At 38.0% G+C, this 27,589-nt stretch overlaps 2 protein-coding genes across 3 annotated transcripts in view; one reads left to right on the top strand and one right to left on the bottom strand.

Moving 5' to 3' along the window:
* The window catches only part of grid1a (glutamate receptor, ionotropic, delta 1a), a 290,281-nt gene that overhangs the window by 246,880 nt on the left and 15,812 nt on the right, over nt 1-27,589 (top strand). For both annotated transcript variants that reach the window (XM_085296490.1, XM_085296491.1), the window contains exons 6-12: nt 2,882-3,055; nt 5,925-6,086; nt 7,206-7,325; nt 17,435-17,536; nt 19,036-19,233; nt 20,334-20,664; nt 22,825-22,963. In XM_085296490.1, coding sequence (XP_085152616.1) covers nt 2,882-3,055; nt 5,925-6,086; nt 7,206-7,325; nt 17,435-17,536; nt 19,036-19,233; nt 20,334-20,664; nt 22,825-22,963 — 1,226 coding nt within the window. The remainder of the gene's footprint in view (nt 1-2,881; nt 3,056-5,924; nt 6,087-7,205; nt 7,326-17,434; nt 17,537-19,035; nt 19,234-20,333; nt 20,665-22,824; nt 22,964-27,589) is intronic.
* Nucleotides 23,881-27,589, bottom strand: part of LOC146560905 (uncharacterized) — a 54,761-nt gene continuing 51,052 nt past the window's right edge. Inside the window, exons 2-3 of the mRNA XM_085243153.1 lie at nt 25,289-25,958; nt 23,881-23,894 (exon numbers count right to left, since the gene is read on the bottom strand). Of these exons, the coding sequence (XP_085099279.1) occupies nt 23,881-23,894; nt 25,289-25,856 (582 nt within the window). The 5' untranslated portion in view covers nt 25,857-25,958. The remainder of the gene's footprint in view (nt 23,895-25,288; nt 25,959-27,589) is intronic.

Consider the following 27,589-nt stretch of genomic DNA (forward strand, 5'->3'; position numbering starts at 1 on the left):
TGTGTCCAACCATAGGATGCCCTAGTGTTTGCATCCTCGACTATTTTGAAAAAGTAAAAAAAAAACTTTGTTGGTATGTCTCAGCTTAAAATAATAACTGCTTTCATCTACTTGAGGAAGTGATACAGTGTCATTAAATAAGCTGTTGTGGTTTATTTAGCAAATCACTTTTTGCTGCCAGCGCTTGAAATCATTATTAATAAAGCCTAATATAACCCTTGTTTAGTTATCATTGGTCTAATTTACCAATTTGAAGATTTAACTCTTAGATCTTCACAAACTGCTGCAGTTAACTGAAGCACAGCTACTGTATGTTATCCACATTATTCCCTCTACATAGTGACCCTAAAATAATAACATATCTAATGTTATTCGGTCCTCGACATTGTTAATAAATAATTGTAATGCTGCTTGCTTGATTACATATGATTTTTCAAATAAATGAAAATAAATGTAATATGTTTCTCGTCGCTGTCACAAGTAAATAAGTTATTTCTTTGTGAAAGTACAGTATTTGGTGTGATTCCAGGTATCACAGTTAACGATCAGCTTTTGGAGGACAGGATTGTATCTAATTTAGAAAATCTTCAATTTTGTACAATTTTCTCAACAGTATCATCATATCTTCTTTTTGATGTATAAGAAGAAGATGTTTATGTATTGAAATCTCCGTTTCTGATAACATCGGTCAATGTGTAACAGATAAGCAAAGACTTCTTTGGATTTCAGTGTTCCTGATGTTTACCTTTATTTTTCTAATATAAAATGACCGCAGGGCAGCAATGATTCATGTATATCACTAGATCATTTCATAATATAATAATATTATTGTCTGTCTAGCTACTGAGAGCTGTTCTCCCTCAAATATGTATTCAAAGGACATAAAAAGGTGTGCGTGTTCATTGACGAGAACACCTCAAAATAATATCATAACCACGGGGCTTTGCGCTTCATGTCTAACTCCTATTTCCTCTTAGCTTAGTCACCCGCAGCTTTAAAAGAGCACCTTAACTGTTAATTAAATGATTGTCAGATTAATGCTATAATTTTTATATATTTCTAGTGAGGGATTAATAACATAGAATGAGCAGCACAAAGAGGATAATTTAGGCTTTCTGTCAGATAGACTTGATTTGATTAATATGTTTTGGTCGTTGAAACATTGCTATACTTTATTCCCTTTTTCTAATATTTAATAGGGTTATTTTGAAGGGGCTTTAACAACTTGAAGTAATTTTGTGACACCTGTAGAGTTTAAAAGTAGTTTGTATATTATCTTTTTTCATCAGAATTAATATTGCAATTTGACTTACAGGCTACTATAATCACATAGAGTGGCCCATTGAGATTAATAACCCTTCTAACGGTTCAATCCATCCCTCAGATGACCATTGCGGTCCGCTTGCTTGAAATATGTGTAATATCTCTCCTCAAAGTTTAAAAGGCACATGTTTCATGAGCCATGTCCTATTGGGAAATGTCACAGCCAGGTCAGGTTATGACATAAATGTCACATGTGATGGTGACAGAATACTTGGACTAGGTGACACTAAAAGTTATTAACTTGGATGGGAGAGCTCATTTCTGTGAACCATGTTGTGAACCATAATTTGCCCGATTAAAGTGTCCTGGCAACTCGTGAATATTCATCAGTTCCACTTGTCTGGCTGTGAAGAGTCTGAAAAAAAAGAGTCATAGGAAAGAAATAGATGAGCTAGAATCACCAATGAGACAAAAGATATTTGGGAAATTGACAAAAGAAAAAAGTTCAGCGTGCTCACCACATTGCGTTTTTACAATATGTGTTTTTGACTTAAGGTATATGTAAGAAGAACAGTGTTGAAAAGCAAAAGGCAGTTTGTAAAAAGGCAGATTTGGACTGACAATTTGTAGTGAAGGAACAAGACTGATGGTCAGGTAAAGTAAGGTAAAGGTACAAAGAAAGACTTATTAGGAGTGATGGGAAGATAATAAGAGATTGAAAACCACATTAGGCTGAAAGAAGAAAGGGCCTATACAATGACAGAGTCCCTGAGAAATGAACACTGAGTCTGGACAGAAACCAGCAGGAGAAAAATAATTTAGGGAGGTCAATGCAAAAGAGGTAGATCAAAATGTCTGATTAGGAAAACTGATAAAGAGCATGTATTGAGGGGTGTTTGGTGAGGGACCTGGGGATACTTGAGTCTTGACCCGACAAAACCTCACAGCTTTATTGTCAGATGGCATATGAACTCAGTGTTTCCCCGGAGACTCATTGTCTGCCTCAGCATTGACGATTGTCTGGCTCTGAAAACTAGTAGGCAGCTCAGTGTCTCATGAATATTGATCTGATGCTTCACACAAGTATCCCCCATAGAAGAGGACCAAGGGTCACCTGAACTATTATTGTGATGGATATACTTCAAATGATCATTGATTTGACTCTGTAATGGCAAAACAAGAAGGCTTTGTAGAAAATGAAGTCTGTCTTTAATTGCTAAAAAAAGGTGTTTAAATCTTGAAATGACTACAATTATTAAAATATTTTGTGTTTTTTTTAATAGAAAAAAACATTAACTTAATTAATTTGGTTTATTTAACAGATGTATTTGATGAATTAAGCTTTGGTTAAACATTAAACATTTATAAATTGATACAGAAAATTGACATTCTTAAAATGAAGATGACCAAATAAGTTTACATTTCAGCCTCACCATTTATCCATTTTTAAGTCAAGCCCCTCCAAAGTTCTATCTTATTCAAATTTCCACTAAAATCCACAGTTTATCTCATTATTTCACATTGTGCAAATGTCACAATCTAATACAATATGTGACTTTTCATAACTTGTATTCAGTGGAAAGGGGGAATTAAACTGCTTTGTCATTTTCACCTTTAGGAGGTGAGCGATGCAGACATCATGGAGTTAGTTCACAGCTCTCTGGGGCGAATGACCATCATTCGTCAGATCTTCCCGTTGTGGAGGGATACCAATGTTCGCTGTATGAGGAACAATCATCGCATCTCGTCTCTGCTCTGTGACCCTCAGGAAGGCTATCTACAGTCCCTGGAGGTAAAATATACTGAAATATGTACTTTTGAAGCCTTACAAGATTGTCACTCAGACTATATTGACCTGCACGTTACCGTTTAACAAATGCAGTACAATCTATTAACTTTTTTTTTTAGTCTTGTTTAATATGACAAACAAAATTAAAAAAAAAATACTCTTTAGAGTAAGTTAAAGGACTATTATACTAATGCCTGGCTCCATAAATCAGGACTCTGAAGATTCTTATCAATATCAGGTATTCTACAAAATATCTATAAAAATTTTAATGGTGAATAAAAAACTGCATAAATGCACTTAAGGCAATATGATTTGAAGCCATGTGAATTATTATTTAATTTAGACAGTGGAAGGTTGACGTGATTCCTTAATCAAACATACATGTGAATACATTCTACTATATTGTGTATAAACATTTATTAGGTCCCATACTGATGCTGTGCTTATTTATATAAACAACCACTCTTATTTTTTTCCTTTTTCTCAGTGTGATGAAGTGTGTAATTTTGCACAACCAGACCAAATACTGGTGGCATATTGGAGTGTTAAATGGTTCCTTATCGTTTGCTTGAGGTGACTGTAAAAGGTTATAAGTACCTGTTGTCAATTTGAATGCAGTCGATTTCAGCAGATTTTAGTGGAGATGGTTTCTTTTATTATTATTTTTTTCCTTTAATCAGGAAAAAGTAACAAAACAGGTAAAGAAAAATCTCTGCTCTTAAACCTTCATTGTCAATGAAAATACTGAGCGTGCTCGAAACACATGTGTTTAATTAAGAGCCTTTAAAGATGCACAACAGTAGCAGTGTGATGGACATTGTCACAGTGGGTTTTAGACTGATAGCAAGTTCATGCTTGTTCTTTTTTGTTAACTTTATTTTTTTGCCTTATACATTTTGCTGTGGATACTTTTAAGATAATAAATGTGTGCTTCAGACCAACAAACTTATTTAATATACTTCATCCAGTACCAGTGACAGATAAATGAAGCAAGATGTGTTTTTTTCTGGTTTGTGTTTACCACAAATTGCCTGTATAAAGATCTGAACGTAATTACTTACACAAATTTTCCCCGGTATTTGTAGTGACTGTACAGCGTACGCATGCAACCATAGTGTAAAGTACAAGCATCTGCCAAGTGCCAATGAATACAAATACTAACTGATTATGCATGCAACAGAATATATATTAAACTCCCTTGGTACGATAATTATGAGGGACATGAATGCCCATGAATATCAATGACTGCAGCTTAGTGTGTCTAGAGACTAACTGGCAGAACAGAGCAAATTATTGTTTTAAATGAAGGAAAAGGGTTGTTTTAATAACACGCAAATAAATTTAAGTGGCAATGAACCCAAATTACTGTAAACCCGAAATCAGTGCATTACTTGTTAATAAAATCTGAAACTGCAAGCTTAATAAAGGCTTCTGTAGTAAAAGGTATGCTCTAAAAATTCTGCTGCCTTTGATTCGTATTAAGGATTTATCAACCAGAGGAAAGGTAAATTCAATCAGTGACAAGAAGGGTCAGTGTAGAAGACTCGCCGTTTGGCTTTCTTGTCTTCCTTACACAATGTCATTCTCTTCTTTGAGTCTTTAAAGTAACCTCACTCACCCAGCCACGTATTGCTTTCAATGCAGAGTTAAGAGTGGCTCCTTACACCTCTCACACTTTTGATCAATCCATCTGGAGTGAAATGGCTGTGCTCCCTGTAGCGCTATTGAAATGTTCACATTCCTTTTTATCCGTACTCCAGACAGATGGCAAAACCATGTGGTGTGTGCACCCACAGTCCTCAATAATTCACATGAAAGAGGGTTAAATAACGGGTAATGGCCGTTTAAGCATTCATCAGAATTGTTAAACAGTGAGTAAAGTACAGTGCTTTACTGTACTAATAAGCCCTTTTTCAATGCTTCAGCTGTGGTGTAACCTTAGAAATCCAGAGATATCAAGCTGCATCTCACCTGGACTTAGCTTCTGACTCGGTGACCTTGGGGAGTTAACTTACATGATGTCTTACCACAGAGAAGCCGCTGCTTAGAGTGGCAGCTACTATTGCCTCTCTGGATATTCTGCTGTGGGAGGATTTGACTTGACTTGACCTAGAGGAGCTATCAAATCCACTGTCACACTATAACAGCAAGCATTTGACATGATTCCTCACACGACACACTGCAATTGAATGGGACACTGAATTCATTAGGCATGTGATTACCGAAGCAGAAACAATTGTTGTTTTGGCATCAGACTGCAGTGGCATCATGACCTTCGCCTCCTGAGTGTTTCATGGAAATTGTTTCACAAATGGAAAAAGTCAAATACCATCACTTTTCAGCAAATCAGCTTGAGTGCTCAAGTAGAAAGCTTCCTGCAAACATAAATTTGGACAGTCATGAAAGAAGTAAGCAACCCGGTCTTCTTTTCATCACCAAAAAGAGGTCCAACTGTCGAAAGTCTTGTCATCATCAAAAGGCGTAGAGGCAATGTGTGGGCATCCTCCAGTTTCTTGTATGGCTGTGGATCCAAAGCAGAAAAGAGCATAGCATAATATGTCCATGTGCACATCTGCAAGGGAGTATAATTGTGGTGTCCCACTGTCAGACAAAAGAAGCAAGAGTTTATTATTCACCAACAATATTTCCTTTTTCTTTTTTTACAGCCCACCTCACCAGAATGAAAAACAAATACTTTTTACTTGTGTGCCACTGCTTTGAGTTTCAGCACCGAGACACTGTGATATTTCCTGCAGTCCTGAAAACTAATATTTGTTTTCTTGGCAGTATGCTGAGTTTGTGTGCTGTTCTGTGTCACAAAGAAGAAACCAAGAATATTTTTTTATTTTATTTTATTGTTTTCCCTCATCAGGTGTCCAATCTCTACTTGTATGATAGCGTATTGATGCTGGCAAACGCCTTCTATAGGAAGCTTGAGGACAGGAAGTGGCACAGTATGGCCAGCCTTAACTGCATGAGGAAGTCTACCAAGCCATGGAATGGAGGATGGTCTATGTTGGACACTATTCAAAAGGTATTTGGGATTGAAGTCACTGTTGCTTTTTGTTTGGTTTTGGCTTGTTTTTAATATAGACACTGCTGTTTCCTTCTAGTTTTTCTTCTTCTAATAGCAGTTGTTTATGGAGTATTTTTTGTCACATATGACTAAGAGTCTGAAATGCATAATGAAGAATTTATGAGAAGCATTAGCATCTATAAAGGGGATTTTTACACTCAAAAGACAGAATGGTGCAATGAACTATTCAGTTATTTTTAAAATGAAACCAGTTTTTATTTTGTGGAAGATTCTGGGCTTTGACGCCTTTGCTCGTACAGCCGTCTCTGTTCCCTCATTGAAATAAGGCGTATTATAGCAGAAAGTGGCTCGATGTCATCCATTTCAATCTGATAATGGAATTTTTCATTGTTGCAGAGAGTCATGCTGGTTTAATCTTAAGTGTGAGAGGAAATGACCAAGTTGAGCATGACAAAACGGCAAAGAAAAATGGTGTTCATTGTAGCGGCTATCATATTGTTATGTTATGTCATTCATATGACATGATTTAAGTGAACTAAATTTTCTCTTACACTTTAAGCTTCTTTCTAAAATGCATACAGCGTTTTGACTGGTTAGTGCTTCACAACAACTCAACGTTTGGCTGAACTTTTCTAAATTGTTTTTGATAACCTCCTACTGTACCTAAAGGTCTTGTGGAATGGAATTCATAGGTTAAGGCTTATCATCTTAGAAGTTGCATACATTTTATGGAATGAAGGATGGTAAACAAAACTCTAAATTCATACAGTTCTGTGCAACAAAGCTCCATCTGAGCTTTCGTTAAACGACTTTTTATTTTAAAAGTAGTTGATTTTTTCCTCTACAGAGCCTATTCTATAAAGCAAGTTAATCAAATAAACCAATTGTTTAATGTAACTAAATTTTGATGAAAATATTATGTGCAAAGATATTTATTTTGTGTAATAGAATATGTGTAGGCTATTTGTTGTTATTGTTATTATTTTTTTTCCAATACCTGTAAACTTGCCTAGATCGTAGACACAAGCACACACCTTACAGGACTTACCGCTGCTTCTTCCCTTTCTTTTTCATAACATCTCACACATTTAATACATTCAGCTGTTGTTTCAACAGGGGCGGATAAGTGGCCTGACTGGACTGATGGATTTCCGTGCCGAAGGCTCTAATTCTCATGTACAGTTTGAGATTCTTGGGACCAGCTACAGCGAGACATTTGGGAAAGATGTGAAACGGGTCAGTCTGGAAAATTTTATGTATACTTATTGTACTTGTCTCTTGAGTCCTGGAAAATGTACCAAACACTTGGCAATTGTTTTGCAAGTTGTGACAGTAAAACAAAAGGAAAAAGAACAGAGACACAGAATCAGATTTATTAGGACATGTGTTCTCCTTTTCATATCCATAAGTAAGCATATAATATATTATACAGAATAATATATTGGATTTTGCAACATTTTCTTTTCACAACATCATATATTCTGTACATTAGAACACAAGCTAGTTCATTGGAATAGTGCTGGGTGTTTACTTAGTTGAGGGCTGTAGAGAAATGTAACTAAAATTAAACTGTCATCATGCAAATGCCCCTTTTCAAATCACCTATATTTAGGCAGTCAATTTCAGAACAAGGAAAACTGTTGTCCTGACAGTTTATTTTCTGTAAATGTTTATTTATCGCACGTAACAGTTGTGGCTAACTTATTACCAGCGAGGACCCTCTAGGATATGTGTCCATGAGAATCAAAACTTGGTAAACCTTTTTATCAGATATCTTAAAGGTCCTTTGGGGGTTTTTGCTAGAGGAAATATTCCATCGAAGCTGTCCACTTGTCTTTTGGTTTTGTATCGTCACTTCCCAATCTTTATTCTTTGGTTCAAAGCCCTGAAGTTAAACGTTATTTCTTGGTTCAGGAGGTGAATTAAATGAACTTACATGCAGGGCAGATACTCATCTGTACGTAAACCCCTGAAAGCTGTGGTCACAGGGATTAACTACTTGTCAATTAGGTGCCAGGTATTTGGGTGCCCTCTACTGGAGCTCTGGAATTAAACTGCTCTTTTTCCTATAGTCATCCATTTCATCACACCAACCATCTTGGCTTGTTCTACGATCCAAGAATTCAAATAAAAAGTGTGTGTGTGTGTGTGTGTGTGTGTGTGTGTGTGTGTGTGTGTGTGTGTGTGTGTGTGAGAATATACTGTTATTATTAGAGTTATTATTAAAACACACCATCTCTCATGACGGACACAGACATTTGCCTGTTTTCCATCAGGCTCTGTAAGTTGATTTTGGACTTTTTACTGCAAAACTTGTTTGATCTTTGCGACGGTGTAGAGCTGAAGTGAGAGATTGAGAGCATTATTTGTGCTCTCCTTTCTTAGCTGTAATTTGTTTGTCGCTGTTTGTCCTGATTCAGTCAGGGGCTTCTTCTTGAATGAAGAGGAATTGAGTTTCTTGGCAATCTATGTAGAGCAGGACTGACCAGAAGCGGTAATGAAGATTTAATCACCACTCAGCCTAACAGAAATCATGGAGCCAATTCATCATAATGTGGTCATTAGCATTAGCTAGGAGGACAGACACCCAGAGGAACATATATACACACTGTGCACTCCATAATAAACATGCACTGTACAGCCTGTTTATCTGTCTGAGATCCTTGTTGAATCTCAGAAACCTTCAAGCATACAGCCAGGCAAACATAGAACAGAGGCCAGAGAGCAAGCTAACATGTGGACGCTTATATCTCAAAATCATTAGAGGCACAAGGGGACAGCAAGGCCAGATAATGGGGACAGCAAGGTCAGATAATGGGGTGCCAGCTGCATTCAGTGCTGCTGTTCATTACCCGGTGTGTTCACTAGCTGGCAGAACCATTTACTCTGAGAAAACAGACATGAATTCATCTACCGCTCCACTCTCTTTCTGTACGACACTAATTATTATACCACACTAGAATGCCTCTGCAATATGATGCAGGTTCCTGTTTTTGCTGTACTTTTTCTTTCCCAAGTTGGGTGTAAAAGTGAGTCCATGCCAACCCCTCTCCACCCTTGCCAGCCATCCCCATTCTGTCCCTTTTACTTCCCTTTTATCCTTTTTTCTCATTTCCCATCCTGCTCATCCTTCCCTCAATCTGGTCACTTCTTCCCTTCTTCACTAACCCTTTCTGCTCATTTTTCAGCCCTGGTTTCCTCCCTTTCCATCATCATTTATCTGCATTCAGTCCATTTTCTTCCCAGCCTGATAGGTCTTAGATGAGGCGTCTTTCTGGTTAGAAACTGTAATGAAGACTGAAATACTATTTCCTGGATGGCTACTGTGAGTTTTCTCCACCATCTAGAACTGATGCAGAGTGATCGATGCTGTTGTTGTTGTTGTTGTTTTGGTTTCCCAGTTTGCTCTTATTGATGTGTCAGCTCGTCTATAAGCAGATATTGCTAATGACTTCCAGCTTACACGAAGCTCTCATAGAGAAAAGTCAATTCATTTGAATGTAATTATTCCTTCAAGCCACTATCTTGCATGTATCATGCAGTAGTTATTCGCGAATGTGTCTACAGCAACAGCGCTGGTGTTAATGTATTATTCGGAACCACTTTTTAACACACTTAAACTAAAAATATTACCCTACATTAAATATTACTGTATATCTGCTTGATAGTCTCTTAAAAGGGCTGCTTTGAATTCTCTTCATTTAATTTTATGGTTGCAGTGTTAGTCATGGAACTATAACATGCAGCAGCTAGTGCTGATGTTCCCGTTGACACTGTTCCTAACTGTCCTATTTTGCAATGAAAATAATCTATGATATGGCGGCCTAAGAAATGTTTGTTGGGAGCTAGATTCCAAGCTAGAAGATATTACGAACATACTTTAATCTAAAAACGTTTTGAGTCCTAACAGGAGTTCAGTTTGCTACAATGTAAATGCACAGCATTTGCTGAATCTGGTAATTTGGCTGGTTATTACAGTACAGTACATGCATGTTTTAAACTCCTCCCCAGGATACTAAAACGACTTTTTCATCAGCAGTTATAATCTGGTATGTCTGGAGACTAGCTTCTTGGCAGATTTAAGTAAAAATGCACCAGATTCAGAAGAAAGTACATGTTAACACTTCTAGTTGCCAACACTTTTCTAAAACCTACCCAAGTGCTGCTAACTGGAGCAGTCTTTGCACCATATCAGACCGAGTCTGTGCGCACATAATCCGGCCAAATCTGGCAACGTTGCATTGACCAAGCCAAGCTTAGACACCAGGGATCCAGGTGTATTTCCCTTTGTTAAATCAGTCGCTTAGTCTGGATAAAATCACCCTTTAATGTTGTGACTTTTGATATTCATGATAGTAGATAGTAGGTTCACATGAGCTCTAATGTGGCTTGTTGCACGGCCATCTAAAAAGCAGGCATTTATTGATCGCTGATTTATTCATCCTCAACCCTATTTCTCATAGACCCATGAGGCAGAAATGACATTAAATAGTCTCTAAAGGGCACGTCTCTCTTTCCAACAATAGATCTACAGGGGGTTGATAGGGCTGTTGATCTAGCGATTCATTTGCCAGGCTCTGAGATGTCTAGCTTCGGGAAACTCACTTTCTGGCTCCTGTGCTGGTTTTCCAATCTCCTGTACCTACTTTGGTTGTAACCCACAGGTGGATAAAGATCATTTCACAAACTAAAACGCAAATTAGGTAACCTTTATTTTAAATGTTATATCATAATGTACTTCTGGGCCAATTAAAATTAATTATTTTTGCTGGGTCTGTGGTCTCACCAGATAATTATTACATATGGAAAGTAATAATTACGTTTTTGTTTTGTTTTGTTACATACGTTCAATCACAGGCCCCTGTAAGCAGTGCCAGACACCTGTTAATGCTGAAAATCCTCAGTTGACAATTGATTGATAAATTAACAGCTTACTGAAGCTCCATTAACCATATCCAATTTATTTAGTTTGGTAAAGTTGCATAGTCAGAAATAAATAAATCACAGAAGCATTGTAATCCTGTAACTTGTGCAACTGTTATCATGTGCAAATTGCCTTTTCTCACAAGTGTCTGCATAAAAGAAAAGCATTAAAACTGTCTGTACCCACTTATGCTTGTCTGACTGCCACACTGTGCTGACAAAAGTAAATCCTTCTGAGAGTCTCAAATAATTGGATGAAAAGTGGATGATATTCTCTTCATCCCTGAATGTATTTTCTCTTACATGCTTCAATCCATCATAAAAATAATACTGAACAAATGTTAACACCCTTATAACCGGTGATATGATTTTAAATGTGCAAAATCATCTGCTCTTTGTTCACTTTTCAGTAAATTTAATGAGTTGAAAACAGAACCAGTGCCCTACGTTTTACGTTAGCCTGCAAATTTGCATGTCACACCATCATATGTTCACAGTATTTTTAAAGTCGACACTGTATACAGTGACTCAATGGATCTGCCTTTCTTCACCTTTTGTATGTAGTCGTTTACTATAATAATTCATATAAAAAGAGAGGAAGGGTTATACTGCTGCTTGAATAACTGCACTCATCAAACTACTGTGGCACACACTGTACATTGTATTAAAAGTCTTAGTATAAATGCATGAATAGCAAATAACAGGGAGAAAAACTGATCACTGAGTGCTTTTATTTTACTTCTGGTTTTCTTAAGGCAATGATTTCTATTCAGAAATGGGGTGAACTCATTTTCATTTTGTATTTCTTCTTCCTTTTCCGTTTTGTTCGTTTCTATTCCCCTTCATTTCTTTTTTTTCCACTGTCTGACACAGTTTTACAGACTAAATCCTGCTTCATGTTGCTTATTAGAGGTTAGAGTGATAGACTGGCGCCATGTCTGCCAACCTCATTTTTAGTATATCAGGACAGATAAGATGTCTCTTTTCTTGGCTAATTTAAATGGCTAGCTTATTTTTCACTGTAGTGCTGATGATTAGAGATAACAGAGCCAGTCCCACTCCAGTGTTTTCCTCTGGGATGGAGAAGGTAAAATGGAACATTAAAAATAAATAAGTATTGTGTCCATTTGTACAGACAAATCATGACAACACATGTGTGAGTACTTATTACAGAGAAACTTTTGCAGCAGGGATAACTCTTGTCGGTACTGTCAGGGCACTGGTGCATTAACATCTGTTTGGGTTTTGAGTTGAATGGCAGTATATAATTACAAATGCTATTAGCTTGCTCTATCAATTTACCTTTCTTAAATTTTGAAATGTGAATTGTAGCTACAATAACCAGTGCAGCTTCAATTACCCTGTGACTTTTATTGTGTGCTCTGACACAGTGTGTTTTTTATCCATTAAATTATTTACATTTACATTTTGTTATTTATATATTATATATATTATATTGTAATATATGTATGGTCGGAGGGTAAGATGGCGCCGCCATTGCGTGCAATAGGTCGGCAGCCTTATGAAATTTCCCCTTGTGGGACTAATAAAGGTACCGGTATATCAAATCAAATCAAATCAAATCAACTAAATGTATAAAAAGTAGGAAGCACCAAGTTTTTGGAGCAGTATTTTAATAACAGAAATCAAACAGTTTTGGTGCATTTTTTTAGCCTTGCAACAGACTAGCAATCTTTCCAGGGTGTACCCCCCTCTAAAATAGTCTTCTAGGATAGGCTCCAGCCCCTGAATCTGATGTGCTGAAGAAAATGGATTGATGGACTTTTTAAAAAAATGGGAATATAGTATGTAAGGCAAAATTTCAGTCAGTATTTGGTTTGGCCACCTTTAGTCCTTGTCACAGATGATGTTTCTTTAAGGATGCAGGTGGAATTCTCCAGACTTCTGACTGATAGCGTTCTATTATGCGCTTTCCTATCCCAGCATGCTTTTCCTACACTGGCAGTGTTTATGGGATCATTATCATCCTGAAAAATGAAGCTGTTGCCAATCTGAAACTTTCTTGATGATAACGTGTGTTGGATCAATATCTGACAGCACTTTCCTACTAGACGTCTGTCCTGAACTCCTCTGTACATATTGAGGACAATTTGAATCAAGTTTGGATTCAACACCAGTCGCCGCTTATTTCCCGCCCAGTTTGTGTGTAATCTGGCACATTTCAGCCTTTCTCTTTGTTTCTGTTTGTTCATAACTTGGCTGCATAACAGCCCCAATTTCACTTAGACCATTTCTGATAAGGCTTCAATGAACAGAAGATGAATTAACTGAAGACCCAGATACATCTCTCAGGTCATGCGTCATAAAGCAAAAAAATATATAGAAATTAGGGGTGACTTAATACTTTTGCACAGTACTACAGTATGGCATTAAATGTATTTAATAAGAACGGTTGATTCAAGGACACCTAGAAAGGCTCACCTGACACAAGCAGTGACTGGGGTAGGCATACTCATATGATGAGTCACACAAAGATTGTGGGTCAATAAGAAGCTTTCTTGTATGATGAGCTTGTCAATATGTAAGCACTTGGCTCACTAAACTAGCAAAAAGGACAAGCAGAATAGCTGCAACTAGCTCAAACTGTAGTTCCCTGTCCATAATGATGAACATTTAAAAGTTTCCATAAAATGGAACCAAATGCTCTCTGTTAGTTTTTTTAGACCATCCAATAATTGAGACAGTAGTGGCGCTGTGAAAGGAGAGCTGTCTGACTGCCATCCATTTGTTGTTTTCAAATAGTCATTGGCATTTACTGAGCAATATTACAGATGATTATTTAAATCTATTGAGCATCATGACCATTAGCTAAATAGCAGCCTGTTTTTGTTGTGACTTTTTAAATGGTTTAGAGCATTCTCATTTGCACAATATCCTCCAAATAATTTAACACATGTGACTTTGTTTGAACTTAAATAAATAGCACAAGTAAAAGGACTGCTTTAAAATTGTAGGAGAGGTCTTCTAAGAAAAGTACATATCATCGCGATTAAAAATTGCCGGTGGTATAAACCATCATCTTAGTTTGTTCAATTGCCGTTCAGGAGAAATCCATTCACAGGAAGCAGGTTAGGTTGATCTTTATTTTTTCACATAATTGTATTGTTGTATCATAAAAAAAACTTGAAATGGGAGGTTAGTACTAAAAAGTGGTTAGTACTACCTTATTATTATGCAAAGAAACATCTATGGCTCACCTTCATATAATATTATAATTCTCTTTGGTGTCTATTCATGAAATTAGATACAGTGTTGTCAAAGAATACATATCAATTTTAACTATTTGAAATGGTTTTACTGATTATTTTCAGCTTTATTTATTTTTCAATCTATGAATTCATACTTCAGTAGCAGCTGTGCTTTCTGTCTTCTCACATACTTGACATACACTTGACTATCAACATAGCCTCTCCTCGAGAATGAGGCGGAAATTGCATGACATTTTCAGAGATGTGTGTGCCCTACTTGAACTTTTTATTAGAGCAAACATGTACCTCATTGTCAAATTAAAGCGTTGTTACATTTAACAAGACACTCTTAATTAAGATTTGTTTCCCTCAGCGACATCGTAATTTTCCCAGTTGTTTCTTTGTGGAATTTATTCCCCGTGAATTCTTGGATTTCCTCCCATAGACTGAATAGGGATCGGACTTCCATCATAAGATCTGCAGTCCAAAATGAAATTAGCAAAAAAATTATATTTACAAGGTGAACATTAGCCTCAGATAGAAGATTTGTTCATTCATTCAAAAGTCCTGTAACGTGTGACTAAATGCTTAGCGATGCAAAGACTTTAGAAAAAGTTAAACCCTAATCAAAGGAAGAGCTCGAAGGAGCAGGGAAAAAGTCATTTCACATTAAACAACAAAAATCAAACAACAAAAAACATTTTTTTTGTAATACATCCTCTCTTGACATAAATACCCATCCTTTTTCACTGTCACATCCTCGGAAATCTCATCACATTTCCTTTATTTGTTGCAGACAGATTGCATTATTATGTTCTAGTAAAGCAATTTTTAACCTACAAGTGACTTTTCAAAGCTGGTAATCAAAGGCCACCGTGTGTTCATTCATTTGTTACTCTTTCAGATGCAAGGAGTGTGGCTTTGCCATATATATTGTTTGTGACCTTCCTGGTGGCATGCTGGTGTGCAAAGCTCTGTGAAGTAGAAGTGTTCCTCTTTAGTGTTCTTCAGTTTACAGAGCACAGATTGCTCAGTGTTTTTCACTGAGGGCAAAGCTGCTCATGGAGAAAATAGACCCCTGTGAAGCAAGCAATGCAGACTGACATTTTGCCCCAGCACACACTTAGAAACACAAACATGCAAGCCAGTTGTATACTCCGATGATCCAAAGCATTATTACCACTTATATATGAGGCGAATAACGTCTGTTCTCCCACTCAGCATGTTGGATGCGAGACAAATGGACAAATGTGAGTTTGACTGGTGCATCTCAGAAAGAAAGAGGCTTAGGGGGGTGTCTCAAAACATGAACTGGAGATAGGGTGTGGACTGATGGACTCGAACAAGTCTGATCCATCTTTGATCCACCGTTATCCACCATGAACTTGAACAAGTTGACTATTACAGTAGAAGTGTTGAATACATGCTTTCAGAGCTATGCTCATAACCTTTGTAAGCTTCATATATTTCCAACAAAACATGATTTAATGCAAGAAATGACATTTTAGTCACGCATATGTGACTAAACACAAACAGTCATCCATGATCCTTGACTGTGCTTAGAAGTCACAATTCATTAGTGGAATCCTGCAGGAGGAGAAAACTGTTCACATACCAACAGAAGCTGATGTGCTACAAGCATGATTCATTTCATCGATCATTTTGCAGTAAAGCTATACATAGCAATGAGAATTTGTAAACTTGCATGCTCTGCAGATGGGCTGTGAAGAACAAAAGATCCAGCTGATAATGAAATGCACTTGTGATGTTTTATCAAAGCCTCTGTGATTGCCTCAGATACTTGCTTTTTATTCACAGATGAATGCTTTTGTTGCTCCCTTATTTGTCTGCAGTAATTGTTGCTTTCTCTTGATGGTGTTGTTGTTTGTAATTTTAAGTTTGCATTTGTGAATGGTGTAAGTAACTTTTTTCTTCATTTTGTTTTTCTTATAAAACATTTAGTCAAACAGAACATTGCAAGAACAATAGACAACAGATACAAAATAACACCTAAGATAAGATTATTAACGCACACTTTATTACACTAATATAATCATATTTTAATACTCAAACACGCCTTATGTATGTTTATATGAAACAGAGAAAGACCATTGGTGCTCACATGTTCTATGTAGCAGTTTGGACAATGATCAAACAACTGAGGAAGAGTTTCAAAATCCTTTTGATTTGAGCACACAGATTGGCCTGGATTGCAAGGGGTCTCACTGTCTCTTCAGCATGTGACAGTTTTCTTTGGCATAAGATTTGCCGGTTACATTTGTGTTCATTATAGTGTTATCATCTGCTGGCTCAGCATCCACTGAGCGAGGTTAGGTGGAATAAGCTAACTAAATGCTTAAAAACATTTTTAAAAAAATCTTCTTTGAAATTAAAAAAAATTTAAGCTAAAATAATGATTTAAAATAAATGTTGGAATAAAATAAAACTCATATATGCTTTACTATATTTTAAATAGACTAATCTAACAAAACTATAGTATGAGTGACTTTTGCATACTTTCTATAGCATACTGCTTTTTTAATGTTTTCGCTGGAGCTCGATGTGCTGTTGGCAAAAAAGGTCTGTTGTCTGACCGTGGGCTACCATTCTTGTCCTGTCAGCTCAAATCTCAAAGACCACTCCAAATGACACGTCGGATCCTTGAGAATTCTTGTCCAGCTAGCAGCACTGATTAAGAATTTAACAAACACTAGACTCACAGACGTGAGGTGTGGCTCAAAAAGTTGATAGCGTGGAATGAGAGTTTTAAAGTCAAGCGATATCTTAGACTCGAGACGCAAACTAAAAAGTGATGGGTTTGAAATTCTGTTTATCTGTTTTGTTTTTATTCTCAAATTTTCCACATGATGAGCACAAAGTGCATAAAATATCCCCATCGTATTCATTTTGCTTGCATCTTCATTCGTATTGCCACTTTCTTTGTGTGTGTGTGCCAATACATTTGTAGTTGAAAACATAGGAATTTAATATCAAACCAGTTTACATATTAATGTAGGCATTTGGCGACTGGGTTATGATTATCATTGCAGGGAAACAACACTATACTTCAATACAAACACTTCAGCTCTCATGCTTGGTTTTTATTCTGTTCTACCTGTAATAAATATATTACAGAGCTGTTCTTTAGAGGCTTGCTACCTGATAAGTTCTTATTTTTTCCTCATCTGTCTTATTTCTCTTTCTTCTTATTAGCTGGCAACCTGGGACTCCACTCGTGGTTTGAATGGTAGCCTAAAGGAGAATCGGATAGAAAGTGGTATGCATGGAGTAACACTCAAGATTGTAACATTACTGGTAAGTTGTGGGAGTACAGCGAATCTATTAACACTTGAACTGCGTAGGCAAATATCTGAGAAAGAAACACCAAAATATAAGCAAACACATTTGTTAGTTTTTTCTTTTTACCCACAAATTAAGCATCAGTGTTTCTGTAGCACATACACTAGCACAGTTTTGCTGCATTTTTTTCAGATATTCATACATTAACCCTACATGTTTTTGACATTACCTGGGGTTTACATCATAAAGTTTGCTGTTGATAATTAACTGCAATTTGTGTGGCTTTTATTCTATTTTTGCAATAAATATTTTCTTTTCCAGGTTAGATCAAATGTCTCGTGTGCACAGCATGAAGCAAAAACTTTATTTACATGATACACAACACTGCATATTTCTTTAAAGCTTGAATTTCAACATAAACTAAATACAACAGAACAAACAGATTAGTGAAACTTGATCCCTCGGCTAGTAAAGTCATGTTTTTAAGCTGAACCTTTTAACCGAACCTCTGCTATCACGTGCGGCAGTTTGCTAAACATTCAGCATAATATACAGAAAGGGGTACAATGAATATTTTTTTACTCAAAGTATTTATTTCAGTCATTATAATCATTATGAGAGAGGACACTGCACATTTTCTCTGTTTCAAAGTGAAATATTAAGTCGTGCTCTCTGTCTTGTCCTGAGAATGTAGCACAGCAGAAGCCTGCTAAGCATCAGTCCTACGCTGCAGCGGCTTTTCTTAGACCGCTTGTCATATTCTAGTAGCAAAGTCTCTAACCTTGTCCTCCCCCTCAGTCACTTCTCCACCTCCTCAGTCTCCATTTTTCCTCTTTTTCACACATGATTTACCTGCAGCTTATTCATTCACATGAGTTCAGCTAAGCTCTTTCCTGGCAGTGTCACTTAATCAAGTCATTTGCCCCAGCCCACTTAACCACCAGCACCACAACCACCCCTCCTTACTTGTCCCCCTCCTGTTTTTCTCAGCTCGCCTTAGTCCACCTTCACCCATTTAATTCTGCCCTGACACTTTCAACCCATAAAGAAGAACCAGGAGTCGGTGCAATAAATTCAGAATAGCAATTTCCACATTGATGACCCATAGCATTTGTCATGGCGCCATGTGTTACGGGTCAACAGTTGCTAAGGAAACTATTTTATTAAGATTAAAGTAGATCACCCAAAAGCTCTTCATAAAGGTGTCACCCTGCTGTTCTTAAGATGACTGACTGTGTCCTCGCTTCAGTTGCCAATCTGGCCCTTAGGGGATTTTGGTGCATTTTGATAAATGACATTCCTGTCATTAAGCACACACACACACACACACACACACACACACACACACACACACACACACACACACACACACACATACTCTAGTCTTTTCAAAGTTTAAGTCTAAATCCATGGCCGTGGAGATAAAATTCACACTTTTCTCAAGATTATGCTAACATTAGTAGCAGATTACCTAAAAGCTCATTTACTATATGACACAATATTGTTTCAAACAGGAAGAACCTTTTGTGATGGTGGCAGAAAATATTCTGGGCCAACCCAAGAGATACAAGGGTTTCTCCATCGACGTGCTAGATGCCCTCGCTAAGATCCTGGGCTTCAAGTATGATATCTACCAAGTTGGAGATGGGAAGTATGGCTCAGCACTCCCTAATGGATCCTGGAATGGCATGATTGGAGAGCTCATTGGCAAGGTTAGTGGGTTTTACTTTTTATCTCACTCAATCAATGTCCAGATTTCAGTCCAAATAATTTTTTCTGGGAGTCATGCCATTTTTATTTTGCTCTGAAATAGAAACCTAATAATGAGGCTTAGTAATAAAAAAAAGAAAAAGAAAGAGAGAAAGAAAGAATCAAACAAACTTTTCTTTTTTTTGTAGTCTGTGTCATCCCAGTTTGATTGAATGGGTCTGAATACTGCTGTTGGAATGGATCCCTGACAAATACTGTTATGATTCATAATAATAATGGATTCAATTTAATAAAGGCAGAAGTGTATATATATTGCGCACTGTACATAGTGTCTTTATAAACTTTCTTAGAGTCTTGTATTCGGTATATGACAGCATGATACACGTTATTACTTAATTCAACTGTTTATCTGAGTGAGCTGTGTGACTTGTTAAATGCAGAAGGAACATTTTCAATGCTACAATAACACACAATAACCATACAGACTATTCAGCAATGTAGCAGGTTAGTTATGATGGACGTTTCATGTCATCATTACAAAAGATTCTGGTTTTTCTTCTGCTGAGGGCACGAATTGGCAGAGAGAAATTGTCTAAGTGAGGACTTGAGTTGAGATGATAGCAAATTCCTGTCTCTTTTTTTTCCTGAAGATCCATTTTTAAATTGAAAATGTGGACTGAAAGAGGTTCTTGAGGTTTATCAGTGTTATTGTGAAGAATGAAAAGATGGCACATAACAAATATCCTTCCAATTCAGCCCCTCCATTTGGAGCAGTGTCACAGAAACACCACGCTAATGGTTTGTCTAGAGGATAAGACGCAAGGTTTTCACACTGTCAGAAAGGATAATTCCTGTGTCAGTGTACATATTAGATTCAAGCTTGGAGGCCTTTTATATACACAGGCAAATGATTTTACAGACACACAAGCCAATCTAATCTCCTAAGTGTTGAGAAAAGATTCACTAATTAATGCAGGTCAAGTTAACTAGATTTGTTTCTGATACCTAACAACATATGACAGTGTAATTATCTCCTCTGTTGATTTAAAATAGAATGTTAGAAAGTTACTGAAAATGGAAACGTATTGTTCTTTGTTCACAGCGTGCTGACTTGGCAGTATCAGCAATCACCATCACGCCAGAGCGTGAGAGCGTGGTTGATTTCAGCAAACGCTACCTGGATTACTCAGTGGGAATTTTGATGCACAAGTCAGAAGAAAAGATCAACATTTTTTCTTTACTCGCACCATTTGATCTGGCAGTCTGGGCATGCATAGCTGCAGCCATCCCTGTGGTGGGCATCATGATCTTCCTGCTCAGGCGCATCCAGGCAGTGCGCTGCCAGAACAATACAGCCGGTCATCCACCACCTACCGTTTCCACTTCGCTTCAGAGTGCTATCTGGATTGTCTACGGTGCTTTTGTGCAACAAGGTGGGTAATAGAGTTTGTGTTAGTCAATGACAACATCCAAAAACAGCAATTGCACATCCTGAACAGTATTTGTCATAACAAAGAGTCAAGGCATTGCAGGTTTTTGTTCCATAGTGACTGTATGAAAACCTGTCTGTATTTAGCCTTCAGTGGCATATCAGTGAAACCCACCAGTCAGACAGTTTTGAATGTGAAACCTGACATGAAATAGAACAAGTCACGAAAAACAATTAAAATGCTTTAAGGGATTAATGACAAAAGAGCACAATGAAAAAGTCAAATCAAGTGAAGAACATATGTTAATGTCTACGGTCTGTGTAGAGAAAATGCTGATTCAGTAGTGAGTCAGTCTGGGGCACAGCGCCCACCTTAGCATTTTCTAAAGGTGCCCTTGACAAAGAGAGCATCCCATCTTTAGATCTGGTGGAGATCCAGGTATGTCCGCTGTGGATAAATGACTACTTCAGCAACTGATGTTAAAGCCTCAGCTGCATCTGTCAAAGTCTGGCACACTGCCCGTGAGCCTTTTTTAACCCAACACCCACTATATTTCAAGATAAGCTAAATTCCTCTCCTTTTTTCTGCCTCTCCCTCATTTCTGGCTCATGTTCCAACGTTGCCACTTTTTGTTTGAGTCAAGTGGATTGCATTTTTTTCTTGGGGATGACGTAGGTCACTTTGATACGGATCTGACTGCTGATGCATAGTGTGCCATTGTCAGAGTGCATAAACTTGGCAATCATATCCCCCCACTGATTTTATAATGATATGCCAACACTTGGCTGGTTTTTGTTGTATGTTCGGTGCACAATGGACTATCTACGCCCAGACATGCTGACTTTTATCACTGCCTTTTTCAAGCAGGGACTACACTTCTTTTGTTCCAAAAGGAGGTCAGACCAAGGTAGAAAATGATCTGAAACTGTCTAGGAGAACAAATTAAACTAACACAATTTCCTTATGAATAAAGGGTTTAATCAATTTGTTTCTAAGATGAAAGAGACTGTACCACAGTGGACCATTGCAGTGGGGTAAAATCCAGTAAAGTTTCCAGAGCCACATTTCACATTCAGTGACCTCAACAAATCAAAGCTGTATGTAATAAAAATGACTGATGCCGCAGTGCTATGCATCTGACAAGGCCCCAGATTTTTTGGGCTTTTTTTCTTCCTTTTCCGAGATGTCATAAGGGTGCAGTTGTGTTGATGGTGACACTTTTAGACAAATATGTTTTCATTACATTTCATATTCCTGAATCATTCAGATGGCATTTCTGTGGCTTTACACTTCAAAATTAGAATTTGTGCTGACATTTTTCTCATGCACCTCAAAAGCTCTTTCAGGACTGTTTTGCAGAGAATGTGTTGGTATGACAGAAGAAATACTGATGATACCAAAGCTAATGTGATGAACCAGTCTCTTAACCTCAAGGAAAACAAGGAAAAGCCAGGATTAAAGATGTGGGTGAAAAAAGAAGGATGAATTTTAATGAGTAGCGTGTTCTTTGGGAAAATTTAAAAAAAAAACAGTAGCATTTCAGGGTAGATGGTTTTGAATACACAAAGCTCTCGGGAAAGTAAATGATTAAATCTTACAGTAATTATACAGAATCACCATGCAGACAGCTTCTCTGGTGTTTTATGCAAATATTAGCACAATTTTTGAGTACAATTGCTTTAGAAAATAAAAGAAATATCTTAAAATCATATTGGTAAAAAAAAAAATAGAGTCATTACATAAGGTATTATCATATGGCTCTCTTATAACATAATCACAGTGATTGCTTTGTAAAGCAGAATCTATATATTTCAGCAGTATTATAATGTACTATAATGGGTTGCATTTTTTGATTTTTATCAGCAACATGTTTGAAAAACCTGAAACATTTTATGGGTTTGGTTTGGTTTTTTCACTACGTCTTGTTTTATTTGTGATACAGAAAAACAACCACAAATATTCTTTGAAATGAAACTCAATGTCACAAGCAATTTGAGTACAGTACATCACTTTGAAAATTAAATTGGCCAATTTTTGTAATTGAGGAAAGAATGACCTGATAAATCAATCATGGCAGTAGTGATTATTTGAAACCAAACCTGGTGCAAGGCAAAGACTTATTTTGTAGTTTTTAACTCTGTGCTTCTGTCTGTACCACAACAGGAAGTGACTCCATCCTGGGATCAGTGGCTCTCCGTATCGTCATGGGCAGCTGGTGGCTTTTCACCCTTATCGTGTGTTCGTCCTACACAGCAAACCTGGCAGCCTACCTCACTGTTTCACGAATGGACAACGCAGTTCGGTAAAAAAATAAACTTAAAAAAAAAAGAGAGATAGATAGATAGATAGATAGTAAAGAAATGATGCTAATCAAAACTAGAGAGCACATAGTTGTATTCGGTATCTGTCTCTTCTTGGTAAAAAGCCCAGCACATGCATTAGCCACAATGCAGTCTGTGAAAATTGGGTGTATTATGCTAGTAGCAGCTAAAGTGGCCTTGAGCTGCTAGCCTCAATTAGGGAACAAGGAGCAGGGACCAGAGTTCTGATAAGCTCAGGCTTTCTTACTTCAAACCAATGGTCTTCAGCCCCAATTGAGCTGACTCAAGGGACATTACTAGAAGCATAACAGAGCCATGAATGGCTTCAAGCTATCTTTTTCTTATCCACATGCTTATGCTAATAAGCATCTGCGTGCTTCAATCTTAAATGCATGTCTTTGCCTATGTGTTATTTATTTGATTTATCTAAAGAGAAGCTTAATTCAAATCACATGTGGATTTTTTTTTATATATAAATATAATATGGGGTGATTTCTTGAGGCATTAAACATTCTACAGTATTTTAATTACAGGGACATGTGCGGCTGAGTTTTAAGAATAATCTGTGTGCATGTCAGTCTACACAGTGCTTCGGTGATTTCTGACCCACTGCCTAACAAATACCCTGTCTTCAGCCAAAATTTTATTTGTCAGTGAATCCAATTTGGTCTGCTGTCTCTCCCCAAAGAATGAGCAGAGAGGCATTTGATTGCATTGGGTCCATCTTCTGTTGAACAAATAGCCACATGTGGACATATGAGTAGACGAGTCGAATGCTAAGCAGTACACAGCTCACCTGTGAAGGATTTTGTTTGCAGGTGTGTGTGTGTGTGTGTGTGTGTGTGTGTGTGTGTGTGTGTGTGCTTCAGTTTAGAGGGACATTAATCTTTGTTGCAGTTTAACAGAACCACACTGCAAATGATGGCACTTAAGAATTAAATTGAAGAAGAAAGTACACTGTGACCAGTTTTAAATTGGAAAAAAAAACCTCATGACGTCTGCTGTTTTCAATAGTAACACTAGGCTGTGTTGGATTCACCTTTGTGCTAATCTAAATTGACTATACTATCATCCATCCATCCATCCATCCATTCGCTTCCGCTTATCCTTTTCAGGGTCGCGGGGGGCGCTGGAGCCTATCCCAGCTGTCATAGGGCGAGAGGCAGGGTACACCCTGGACAGGTCGCCAGTCTGTCGCAGGGCTAACACATAGGGACAGACAACCATTCGCACTCACATTCACTCGCACATTCACACCTAGTGGCAATTTGGATTATCCAATTAACCTATCCCCACAAGTTGCATGTCTTTGGATGGTGGGAGGAAGCCGGAGTACCCGGAGAGAACCCACGCAAACACGGGGAGAACATGCAAACTCCACACAGAAAGTCCCCGGCCTGATGGTGGAATTGAACTCAGGACCTTCTTGCTGTGCGGCAACAGTGCTAACCACCGTGCCACCGTGCTGCCTACTATACTACTACTACTATACTATCAGTCAAGATAATAATAATAATAAGGGATTGCATTTATATAGCGCTTTTCGGGGCCCTCAAAGCGCTTTACGATTCCACTATTCATTCACTCTCACATTCACACACTGGTGGAGGCGAGCTACAGTTGTAGCCACAGCTGCCCTGGGGCAGACTGACAGAAGCCCCCTCTGGCCGTCACCAGTAGGCGGCAGGTGAAGTGTCTTGCCCAAGCACACAACGACCGAGACTGTCCGAGCCGGGGCTCGAACCGGCAACCTTCCGGTTACAAGACGAACTGCCAACTCTTTGAGCCACGATCGACCCGCCCAAGCCAAAGTACTGTATGGACTGGATGCATGCTGCATATGTGTAAAAACTAAGATAAGATAAGATAAGATAAGATAAGATAGAACTTTATTAATCCCTCGGGTGGGTTCCTCTGGGAAATTCGATTTCCAAAAAAGCACAGCACCGACAGAAGTTACAGAGTTATACACACACACATATATATAAATACAGAGACAATATAAATAAAATATACGAAGGGGATAAATAGAATAAATAGGAATAAAAATAAAAATACAAGTGAATTGCACATTTCAAGTATTGAGTCTATTGCACCGTTGACTATTTACAAAAGTATTGCACAAAAGGTATTGTACAGTGAGGTGAAGAGGCACTACAGCTTAGTTGTTCCCTCCTTTGTCCTCCTGTTTCCCCTCCCTCTCCCCTCCAGAGAGGAGTTAAACAGTCTGATGGCGTGTGGGACAAAGGAGTTTTTAAGTCTGTTAGTTCTTGTCTTTGGGAGAAGCAACCTGTCACTGAACAGACTCTTCTGGTTGTTAATGGCCGTGTGCAGAGGATGCCTGGCATTGTCCATAATGTCCATCAGTTTCTTTAATGTCCTTTTCTCTGCCACTGTCACCAGAGTGTCCAGCTTCATGCCGACCACAGAGCTAGCCCTCCTGATCAGTTTCTCCAGCCTGGATGAGTCCTTCTTTGCTGTGCTGCTCCCCCAGCACACCACAGCATAGAAAAGTACTCCAGCAACCACCGACTGGTAAAACATCCTCAGGAGCTTCCTGCAGATGTTAAAAGACCTCAGCCTCCTGAGGAAGTACAGTCGGCTTTGGGCTTTTTTATACAGGTACTCTGTGTTGCATGACCAGTCCAGTTTATTGTCCACCCACAGCCCGAGGTACTTGTACTTGTTGACCACCTCCACCTCCTCCCCCTCTATCTGAACCGGCAGTGGACCTGCTCTAGACCTCCCGAAGTCCACAACCAGTTCCTTAGTCTTTGAGGTGTTGAGTTGCAGGTGGTTTGTGTGACTCCATGCGACAAAGTTCCTCACCAGACTTCTGTACTCCTCTTCCTGATCATCCCAGATACACCCCATGATGGCTGTGTCGTCTGCAAACTTCTGAATGTGGCATAATTCAGAGTTGTAGCAGAAGTCAGAGGTGTACAGGGTGAAGAGAAGAGGGGACAGCACAGTTCCCTAAAAAGATTTTGATGATTACAGCCTGAGATATAGTTTTTTATCAAGCACTGGAAATGGTAATCTTGTATGGAGAAAATATAATTTCTGAAAACTACAGTTTCGCACAGTTTGGCAACACAAAGTAGCAAAACTATCAGTTTATTACACTAAATTAGCCACTTTTTAAAAATTAAATTCAAAACAATTTACTGCACTTCTCCCTTTTTCGACCTGTAAGTGTTTTAAATATGTATTTGACAATATGAATAAGTGGCTGTTTGTGACCCAGTTCCATTAACAAATGTGATCTTTTTTGGCCTGATAAACATTTGCAATAGCTGCTTACTGAGATGCAGAGGAAGAACTCAGTCTGTGTGTCATTTTCACAGATGGTATAGAAAATGTACAATGGCTCTTTAGGACAATCTCTTTTTCTCATTGATCTGGAAAAAATACAGTAGAGTGGCTTGGGAAAGAAAAGCGGTGTGTATTGTGTGGTGCAATTTTTTTTCTAGTATCAAGGAGACATCACTCCTGTGCAGGGAAAAGGTTTGGAATTCAGTTCTTTCAGACGCACGTTGTAAACTCAGTTTTGTGAAAAGCTGTGGAAGAGTGTTGGAAAGAGGAACGTTAATACCTTCATTTAAAGTCCTATTATTTTGGTCAGTGTAGGAACAGCTGGGTCATTACTGTCCATACAGGAATAATCCGAGAGGACTGTGAATTAGAGCAATGCTAAGCACATGCACCGTACCCTGAAAATCCCAACATTCCTCTTTTTTGGCAACATTGTGTAATGTGTACTAATACTCCGACGTACCTGACAGAACAGGGCTGCATATCTCCAAATGTACACAGCTGAAATGTGTCCCTGCTTTGTGTTTGTCACAATGGCATTGGTAGCTTGTCCTCCAACATAAAACCAATATCCTAGCCTTGGAGTCAATGTGACTTGAATTTTATAAATCAGATGGAGTGAGGTTCAGTCCACCTTCCTTCATCTGAAAAACATTAAAGCTCAAGCTGTTGCTTTGATTCTTGGAAAAATCTGTTTTCTTTCACAAACAGGTTATGGATCTTGCCATACAGCCCAAAAAACTAGCAGCTCGGGCATTTGCTGTCAGTGAGGTTGCATTACCCTGGATTTAGGTAATGCTGTGAATGTCCACATGGAAATGATCAGAGGAAATGACATTTAGAAAATTTCCAATAAGAGCAACGCTAAGCACACATGCATGTTTGCATTTGTCTCTCTCTGAGTGTGGGTGTGTGCATGATACATTAGTGTGGTGTAACAGGAGCAATAACTTAATCTTAAGTGAACATTTGCATTTTTAAACACTACACAACTCGTTCCTCTTTGTTTACAGTGTGTCAAAATAAGCCTTTACTACGCCTGGGGACAAAGAGGTGATTTTTTTCACCCCCTGCTGTGATTTAAACCCTAATCTTATGTTCTTATCTTGAATTAGTTTGAGAGAGCAAAAGAAAAAGTGAGAGATTAGTTTAATAACTTGTGTCCCTTCAGATACCTTGTAGATTAATACTAATTAGATCAAGTTTTTTGGCTAAATTCTCTTGATTTTTATATTGTTTCAGTTTTCACTGCTTTGGCCAGTTACAGATATGTAAAACTAACAAATCTATGC

The sequence above is a fragment of the Mchenga conophoros genome, linkage group LG13 (genome assembly GCF_057382185.1).
Source record: "Mchenga conophoros isolate Kocher_MC1m ecotype Shallow Benthic linkage group LG13, M_conophoros_male_GT1.1, whole genome shotgun sequence".
Lineage (NCBI taxonomy): Eukaryota > Metazoa > Chordata > Actinopteri > Cichliformes > Cichlidae > Mchenga > Mchenga conophoros.